The 9,703-nt window shown below is 42.3% G+C and overlaps 2 protein-coding genes across 2 annotated transcripts in view; both read left to right on the top strand.

Annotated features, from left to right (window-relative positions):
• dnajb14 (DnaJ heat shock protein family (Hsp40) member B14) overlaps positions 1 to 4,368 on the top strand; it is a 9,970-nt gene extending 5,602 nt beyond the window's left edge. Inside the window, exons 4-8 of the mRNA XM_037690037.1 lie at positions 1,039 to 1,227; positions 1,327 to 1,412; positions 1,492 to 1,601; positions 3,351 to 3,523; positions 3,596 to 4,368. Coding sequence (XP_037545965.1) covers positions 1,039 to 1,227; positions 1,327 to 1,412; positions 1,492 to 1,601; positions 3,351 to 3,523; positions 3,596 to 3,720 — 683 coding nt within the window. The 3' untranslated portion in view covers positions 3,721 to 4,368. The remainder of the gene's footprint in view (positions 1 to 1,038; positions 1,228 to 1,326; positions 1,413 to 1,491; positions 1,602 to 3,350; positions 3,524 to 3,595) is intronic.
• A 1,537-nt stretch (positions 4,369 to 5,905) lies between these two features.
• Positions 5,906 to 9,348, top strand: pla2g12a (phospholipase A2, group XIIA). The gene is made up of 4 exons (XM_037690035.1): positions 5,906 to 6,194; positions 7,012 to 7,088; positions 8,082 to 8,247; positions 8,828 to 9,348. The coding sequence occupies exons 1-4, from the start codon at positions 5,942 to 5,944 to the stop codon at positions 8,944 to 8,946; spliced, it is 615 nt and encodes a 204-aa protein (XP_037545963.1). The 5' UTR covers positions 5,906 to 5,941; the 3' UTR covers positions 8,947 to 9,348.
• Positions 9,349 to 9,703: the final 355 nt, after the last annotated feature.

Raw genomic sequence — 9,703 nt, 5'->3', positions numbered from 1 at the left:
CTGTTTGATGTTTCTCTGCTGCTGCTCACCTGTTTGATGTTTCTCTGACAACGCTTCATAATGTTTGTGAATATCAGAGCTTTTATTTCCACAAAATTATTTCAGTATTATTATTTGAAGCCATTCACTGTCACCAAAACAAGAAAGTCTTCTGACTACAAGCTGAACTGTTTCTGCACAGAAATAATAAAGTCCTCATCTAAAGATCTACCACCAGTAACCTGTGGCAACATTAGAGCAACTTGTTGTTTCCAGGTTGTTTGTTGCAAACTTGATCATTTGTCTTCTTCGTGCACAGAACTGACACATGTTGACTTTAACTCCCAAATTTTACATTAAACAACATTTAGCTTCGCACCTAGATGCAGATTATCTTTTCCCAGAGTTGCTCTTCAAATGTTTGTTTTGCAAAAACACCCTGTGTAACCCCGCCCACTTTATAACCCCTCCCAATATGTGCCCTGCCCATTGTGTAACCCCTCCCACTGTGTAACCCCTCCCACTGTGTAACCACACCCACTGTGTTGCCCTGCCCATTGTGTAACCCCTCCCACTGTGTGGCCCCACCCATTGTGTAGCCCCACCCACTTTATAACCCCTCCCAATGTGTGCCCTGCCCACTGTGTAACCCCTCCCACTGTGTAACCACACCCACTGTGTGGCCCCACCCACTGTGTAGCTGCACCCACTGTCTAGCCCCGCCCACTGTGTAGCCACACCCACTGTCTAGCCCGGCCCACTGTCTAGCCCGGCCCACTGTGTAGCCCCACCCACTGTGTAGCCCCGCCCACTGTGTAGCCCCAACCTAAATCAAAGCTGAACGTTTGCTGGCGTTCTGGCTGCAGGTCGTGTGTGTGGGTGATGGTTTATCGCCCGTTTGCTCTCAGGTTCACTTGTGTCCAGAGTGAAATCTAGATGTCTGTTTTTTATGATTTATAAGCAGCGAGATGATAAACTGCTATTTCAAACTTGTGGGAGAATATTTCTAACATTTAAACTTCAACTTTCAAATTTCAACTCTTAAATAAATACCTGCAGAGATCGGCAATGCGTACGCCGTGCTCAGCAACCCCGACAAACGGCGGCAGTACGACCTGACGGGTGGGGAGGAGCCGAGCAGCCGCAGCCAGTCGCACAGAGGAGGCTTTGACTTCCACCGGGGCTTTGAAGCTGACATCACACCTGAGGACCTCTTCAACATGTTCTTTGGAGGTGGCTTCCCCTCCTGTGAGTGAACGCACAGGAGGATTGTTCACATCTTACGCTGAGCTCGTCGGCACTTTGATGATGTCATAATGTTTATCAGCTGTGACGTTTTGTCTACAGCTACTGCACATACGTTCACCAACGGGCGGACGAGCTACAGCCATCAGACGGACTCCAGACAGGAGAGGACCGAGGAAAGGGGAGACGTACGTGTCTCTCATCATTTACCTGCTTTTAGTTTTTAATACACGTATTCATAATCATTTTATGATTGTTTGTTCCTAGGGCGGTTTTTCAATGTTCATCCAACTGATGCCCATTGTGGTCTTGATTTTAGTATCAATACTGAGCCAGATGATGGTGTCTCCTCCACCCTACAGCCTCTATTCTAGACCGTATGTGTACACACACACGCACGCACACACGGTCTGCATGTGTGTTTACCCTGCCAGCAGTTTTATTGCTGCTGCTTGTAGATTTAGTTTTTTATCTCTACAGGTGAATCCCATTGAGCCTCAGAGACTCATTTACAAGAGAGACCTGATTTAACAAAGAGCGATGAGTAGACGATCACTAAGGATGTGTACAAATTATTATTTTTTAACAAGTGAAAATAAAATGGTAATTAAAAGGAAAAGGAGCTAAAAAACATCTAGATTATAAGGCGGTGTAGAAACTAAAAACAGGAACATCTGCAGGAACTGAACAGATGTTTGAAGCCACTTAGAGAGGTCAAAGGTCAAGAGCTTCAGATGTTTTTACAAGATATTCCAGGAAACAGGAGCGGAGTAGGAGAAGGTCCTTTTGTCTAGTTCAGTCCTCACTGAGGGAACACTGCAGGTAATGATGTCCTGAGAGCGCACGCTGTAGCTGCACTCACACAGAGACATGTAGGAGGAGATGTATGAAGGCAGCAGACCAGGAAGTGATTTAAAGATGAAGATGTACCAGTGAGAGAGTCTGTGTGAAGTTAATGGTGACCAGTTAACCAGTGGATACTGGGTGCAGTGGTGGGTACGGTAGTTACAGCCAGTTATGAATCTTAGTGCACCGTGATAGACAGCATCCAACATGTGCAGCATCCAACATCTGGTTCTGACCAAGTTTTTCATAGTTTCTGGTTAATACAGAACCAAAGGTTAAGACCAAGGCTGGACAGTTTACTAGTTGTTTCTGCAGGTGCAACGCTTGTTAACCGTCTCAACAACATAAAGACGATACAATGTTTAATTTAATCACATCTTATTACCACCAACCAAGTGTACCGGGCTGGCCCTAAAACATGACGTCAGAACTGCCGGTCCCTGATTGGTCAGGGGGCGGAGTCACTGGTTGTTTGAGAAACTTTCACAACAACCCGATCCGCCATTTGCAATAATAATAACATGGAGGAGCGAGTGGACCTATGTTGTAGATTTTAATCAACAAGAGAGAGCAACCAGGTAGTTTCCCACCAACTCTAACCGTGCTGCGAGAACATACTGTTAAAGCTCACATTGTTAATCTGTAAATTAATCTCAAGGTGAAGCTGGGATTTTATTTTAGATATAAGCTTGGAGCTCTGCTCCCTGTAGCCTCACTGTCTCATGCACATTAGTATTTTTCTGTACAGTAGTCCCTCGTTTATCACGGGGGAGCCGTACCCTGAAGCCCCGCGATAAGTGAAAAACTGTAATGTCGGAATAGTAGCACAATTATTAAGTAGTAGTTTATTTTAGTATATATATTTATTTATTTATTTATTTAATTAATTAATTACCAGTAAGGCATTTTTAACTCTTCCTACACTCTTGCAATATTCTCAACAATGTTTCTAAACTCTAAACGCTCTAAAAGAGAGCATGTCATTATTTCAGCTCTCTGCCTCGGTTGCTCTCTTGGCCACGCCCTCTTCTCCGCTCTGCACGAGATCAGCTGATCAGCTGGAGGAGGAAGCTTCTCCCACAGCTGTGGGCTGCACACAGATGCTAAATAATTAAAAATAATTCATTTAAAATAAAAAATCCATGCCAATCTTGCGGCTCATCCATCACTCAACCAACCGTGTGTCATGTTCAGTCTTATTTTGAAAAACCGCGAGTCAGTGGTAAACGAGCCGTGGCGTAGAGAGGGACTTTACAAATAAACGATGTTTTCTGCTTCAGGTCCACGGGTCAGACTGTGAAACGGCAGACGCAGAACCTGCGCGTCGACTACTACGTCACCCGCGACTTCCAGTCGGAGTTTAAATCCTCGGCTGTGCATCAGATCGAGAAGAACGTCGAAGACGACTACGTGACTAACGTTAGAAACAACTGCTGGAAAGAGAGGCAGACAAGTAAGTAAATATGAATAAACAGTTTTTTAAATTTTGTTTCCATCCCTCACGTCGTTTCTGTCGTTTCCCCAGAAACGGACCTGCTTTATGCTGCGAAGGTGTACAGGGACGACCGGATGCGCAAGAAGGCCGAGCTCATGACCATGGACAACTGCAAAGAGGTGGACAGACTAAACCACCTGTTCAGAGGCGGATAGATGAGAATCATTTTCAAGTTTGTAAATATATGAATAGATTTCTATGTTGTTTATTTTAAGAAAGAGATTTTTCATTAGGAGAAGTGTTTAGGTCAGAAAAAGTCCCCCACATCTTCCTGCTGAACCATTCCCCTTCACTGAGCTGCTGCGTCGTCTCGAACCGTCCACACGTTGTCGGACTCTTCCACACTTTCTTCTTCTTCTTCTTTCGTCTGTGCTTTTCTACAACAAGAAGGACAAGAACACTAAAGATGTGCTTCAAGAACTGGAGGGGCCTTCTGCACAAGAACAAACATTTCTGAAGATCCAGCAAACCGAATCTGTTCATGCATCGTTTGCTGGTTGTTCTGGTCCGTGTGAGCTCCTCTTCCAGTCCAGCGTGTCCCGTGAAGAAAGACCAGAAGGAATCAAAGAATGAAGAAGGCTTCTTGACTCGACATGAGAAGCATTCCTCCTGAAAGAACGTGTCTCTCCTGCATAATGTGAAGCTGCCTGGGACTGAACATGATGAAACTGTTGGTCATAAACGGTTGTACATTTTTATTTTTCAATGTTTGAACTTATTGCACCTATTTAAAAGAAACAAGTTTCTCTACATTGCTCGACTAATCATTTAAATAAAGTAAACTGGAACCTGAAATCAAACATCTCTGAGTTTGATAAGTTTGTGTTTTGGTGTAGAACATGTAGCTCAAAGAAAACCAAGTTTATTTGTTACAAACAAGTTTTTAATTATCTCCACTTTCAGGAATTTAAACTGCCACAAATTATTGCTACAAATTCAAATAATTTAATCGTTTTACAGGCGATAAATGTCAGATAAGATTTAAATACATGGATAAATAACAGCTGAAGTTGCTTTGAAAGTTGGATACAAATTGGTCTTTGAACAATAAAACTTTTTAAGGACTTTCTTACTTTTGCTTTGATTACATGAAAACCAGTTTAAACTGGTTAAATAAAGGTTAATAATTATTGTAAACCAACAGTGGTGAATCTACCTTTATTTTATAATTGTACAAGGGTTTATATTCAGTAACTCATTTGATGTCATTTCAATTTAAAACGGTCTGCTGTGTTCTGTACATTTAAAACACTGAATATTACAGATTAAAGTTCCATGAGTAAAAATAACAGACCTCAAACTGTTGAACGACTCAAAAATATATTTCTAATCTACGTGTGTGTGTCTTATCTCACTCAGTCTTATAACCTGAATCTCACTCTCTGCTCTTTGAAGTGAGGAAGCTCCTCGGATCAGGAGCGAAACGTCTCGTTACAAATAAAGTCCAGTTGTTTTTGTATTGAACTTTTTGTGTTTTTAATATATTTTAATTATTTGAATGGAGTGAAAAGCACTCTTCTGCTCTCACATTTATCAGAAACGTTGTCTGAATAATAAACGTGGCCTAAATCCTGAATTTGCACAAATTTTTACAATAAAATAAACGTAAGAAACTTGATTTGTCTGAAAGAGAACTGGTGTGACATTGTATTTTTAGTAATTATATATATATATATATATATATATATAAATTATTATTTTTTTATTTATTTTTATTTTTATTTTACCAGGAAATAAATCCATAGAGTAATAATCCTTTACAGGGATGTCCTGGACATTAGAGAAGGCTTTTGCATGGGTACAGTAATTTAAAGTGACAGATGAAATATAAGTAAAAAAACTAATTCTGGGTTTCAGCATGGACATTTCACAGCAGTGGGTATATTTGATTATTAGTATTAAGTTTACAACAAAAACTTTTTTCTTGTAATGTTCAAACAGATGAAACCACCAACAGGTTTAGAGTTCAGCGGTCGGTCCGTTTCTAACTTTCTGCTCACAAACAACAAATAATGAGTTTAAGGACAGTCCCAGAAAACATGGCTGGTCTCACAAACCTTGTTTAGTTTTAGTTTTCTACACCGCCCCACAACCTAGCTGGTTTTTACATTTTCTTTTAAATACCATTTTATTTTCTCTTGTTAAAATGATCTCTATTTGTGCACGTCCTGTGTGAGTGTGTTTGTTGCCCGCACTCTTTGTTAAATCAGCTCCTGTACATTCAATGGCACTAACCTGTAGAAATAAAGCTTGAATAAACCATGATCGCAAAGCATGACGTCATTCGCTTCGGGGTCACGTGACCGCGTCAAACCCGGAAGCGCCCTCGCGGACACCGGATGTTTTGGACGTCGTTGGACCTGGGCTCGGGCTGAAATGTTGACATGGCGCCGGCACGCGCAGCTGAGTGTTAGCGCGCTCAGCTCCGTGCGCTCGTCTCTGCTCTGTCTGCTCGTCCTTCATTTCCTCCCCAATGCCTGTTGCTGCCCGCACGAGCCGGAGACCCCCGACTGGAGGATGACTCTGAAGACCATCCGGAACGGGATCCATAAAATAGACACGTACCTGAACGCAGCACTGGATCTGTTCGGTGGCGATGACGGCCTGTGTCATTACAGATGTTCAGACGGTGAGCACGTGTAAATCTCATAATGTTGGTGAGTCATACGATGACTTTATTAATCCCCAGGAGATGATTGACATGAGCTGTCATTGCAACATCCAGGTAAGTTAAGAAGATACCTCTGCATAAATTACAGCATTGATCCAGGAATAACCATCAATCAATATACGGATGGATTGATCCAAAACTGAAATGTTGAACTGTGCTTCATTATAAAAGAAAAATCAACTTAATAAACTTGAAACTACAGTTCAACAATTTTCAGTCAGGTCATCTGGACAATTTTATTAGTTGCTGAAACGTTTCACCTTCCATCCAGAAGGCTTCATCAGTCGAGGAAACAAAACTGATTCCTCCCCCAACAGTTTACTCCAAAGTGGAACAAACCAGTTATGTTGGTGCTAAGATGGTGTCTTTGGCACGCCCCGATGCCGGCCCTCTTCCTCGTCAACAGTCATGTCAAACTGGTTCAAAACTAAAATAGTCCTTGCTCAATAATCCAGGTGTACAATCCAACAACTTTCAGTCAGGTCATCTTTTTTTTTTTCTGAAACTTTTTTTGGTTTTGAACCAGTTTGACATGACAGTCGATGAGGAAGAGGGCCGGCATCGGAGGAGGGGCGTGCCAAAGACACCAAAGAGACCGGCTGTAACAAACACTCGATGGCAGCTGTTGCATTTTTAAGTGACCAAAGGTGAAAATGGAAGAAACGTGTGAGGAGCTGATGACTTTTTCTCAGAACTGTCCAGCTGTATCATGTATGTTGTTGACGTGTCGTCTCCAGAGTGTTGAGCAGTGACACCTTGTCGCCGTCTCTTGCAGGATACAAACCAGTGCCTCGTCCCGGCTACAGGAACCCTCCGCCCAACGGATGTGGCTCGCCACTCTTTGGATTCCAGGTGGGAAACGTTCGGTGTCGTGTAAGAATCCAAGTACTTCCTGTAGCGTTGTGATAATGTCACGTTGTCTCAAGCTCCAAACAGACACTAGTCAACGTGCACGGGCGAACATGTTAAGATCTCCTGTGAAATCTAACGTGGACAAGGGCCAACAGACGTGCACATCACATCAAGTGTTCTGAACGTGCTGTCAGTCGTCGTGGGGCAGAAGAAGAGCCAGGACACAGTGCATGTGTTCTGGTTCTCTGCAGTGATTGTGGAGCATGAGGTCACTGATGATGATGATGATGGTGGTATTGTTGAAAGATGATATTTGTTGTGAAAAGTCCACATGCATCAATATTTATCACTACAGTGTTTCCTGCATGTGCTGGCTCTGGGCATTTAGAGTGTGTGTGTGTGTGTGTGGGGGGGGGGGGGGGGGGAGGGCGTATTTTTCCATCTAATTTCCAACTTAGTATTTCTTGCTGCAGTTCAGGTCTGCCATTTTTTTGAATCCTTAGCAATATTGTAGTAGTACTGCAATATCAGAATACTTTAGATGTATTGCGCAGCTCTACATGGACGCAGTTCATTTTAAACTTTGACCTTCAGCCAGTGATTGATGTGTCAGATTTAAATATAAGCTTGTAAGCTTTTATTAATGTTTTATCATGTCTGTCATAATGGTGATACTTGGAAACTTGAGTATTTTCTGAGATAATACTTCATGGAAAGTTTGAAAACTTCAAGAAGAACGTTTTTGCTTTTTATCGAGACTCGTGATCTTGACTGTTGCTGAAGTGTACAAACTGTTAATAATCCTTTTAATAGACACATTACTTCAACTATCATTTTTAGGACCATTGTTTTTGAAACAGTTAAGAGTAAATATGCTGTTGTTGATCATTTGAAGGTTGATTACCATAGATCTCCTCTAGACTCACAAAGTTTTGGGAAGCCCTGATCTAGGTGACACGCTTCACAAAACAATAATTATGTTGTTGCTCCCAGTTTGATATAGGAATCCCTTCCATGACCAAATGCTGCAACCAGCACGATCGCTGCTACGATACCTGCGGCCGTGAGAAGCACGAGTGTGACGAGCAGTTCCAGGAGTGTCTCGAGACCATCTGCAGGAACGTACAGAGGACTCTGGGATTGTCCCAGACCGTCCAAGGTAAGAGACGGTCAGGTATGTCCACATGAGACGTCTTCGTTGAGACTGGGAGCATCAACATGAGCTTTAATCGGTGGAATGTCCTTTAACTTAATGACACTTGGCGTTCCTCAGGGAAAAAATCCTCCGCCTTATTTAGCTGCTTAAAAATGCTATTTTTAATATTTCTTCCCCTCAGCCTGAAAATATATTCAGTTTTTACTTTTTAACTCTTTAATAGCCTTTAGTTTAAAAAAAACCTGCACATTTTACCGTGGTAAGTTTATTTGAACTGATCTGTAGAATAAAATAAAAAATTAACAATGAACTCTCTTCAATCTTCCAGCCCACGTGTCATTTTAGTTGTTTTGAAAATCAACAAAAACATTTTTATGCCCCCCCCCCCCCCCACACACACACACACACCCCCATTAGTACACCCTAAAGGATTTTTTGACTGTGTTTTAATACCAGTTTGGGGAGGACCATCCAGCCCGCCGGATCCTCCAGATCAGGTTTCCTCTCAGTGATGTCATGGCAGCATCTCTTGCCCTGTGTGTGTTTTCTCACCTTCTTTTCTTTCTTCCCACACTCTGGACAGCATGCGAGTCAGCGGTGACCCTGCTGTTTGACGCCGTCATGCATTTAGGCTGTAAGCCGTACCTGGACAGCCAGCGGGACTCCTGCGTGTGCCAGTACGAAGTGAAGCGGGAGCTGTGACGCCGCAGCAGAAACGGACTGTGGAGCTCCAGACTCGCAACGCCAGCATCAGAAAGACCGAAAAGCTTTTGCTTTCTTTTGAACTCGAGTAGATTCTCTCAGGGATGGAGCCTGACTGCGTTCATGAAAACATTTTATTAGTTTTGAAATCCATCTGTAAATGAAACGACCGTCGTAATGGACATTTGACATTTTTCTGTCCGCTGATTATTTATATCCTGAAACTGTTTCGTGTGAATGTCTGTTGTTGAACTAAACATTGAACGTGTGCTTCGTCAGGACCCAATTTAATCCGTTTAAAAACAGATGGAAGTGTAAAAAAATGTTATATGGTGTTCAAAATGTTTGTTTACTGTGTACAAATAAGTAGTAAAGCAGAAATAAATAATACAATATTAAAAGTACAGTAGTGAATAAAGTTGTGTTGCAGTTTCTCCACATTTACAAACGGACACAATGTTGGTGTCGATCCAGCTCCTCTTTAATTATTTGAATATTTATTAACACACATTAATTTCTATGTTCTGACTAGTGGAAGCTAATAATAAATCAGCTGGACAAGTTTGATGTTTTGGATGCAGAACAAAAGTTGGTGTCTGATCAAACGAGGCGTTCCACCCGAGGGCGTGCCGGGACAACCAAACAAGACATGAAGTTAAAATGTGCCGTAACGGTTTCCTTGGCACGGAGCCGGACATCAGGCGTGTTTTTACGTTCCCACGTGTTCCCTCACATCAAGGGGTTCGTACCTTTGAGC

This window comes from Nematolebias whitei, chromosome 16 (genome assembly GCF_014905685.2).
Source record: "Nematolebias whitei isolate Nwh7 chromosome 16, NemWhi1, whole genome shotgun sequence".
Lineage (NCBI taxonomy): Eukaryota > Metazoa > Chordata > Actinopteri > Cyprinodontiformes > Rivulidae > Nematolebias > Nematolebias whitei.
The sequence above is the reverse complement of the archived record's forward strand: the minus strand, read 5'-3'. Positions and strand labels throughout refer to the sequence as shown.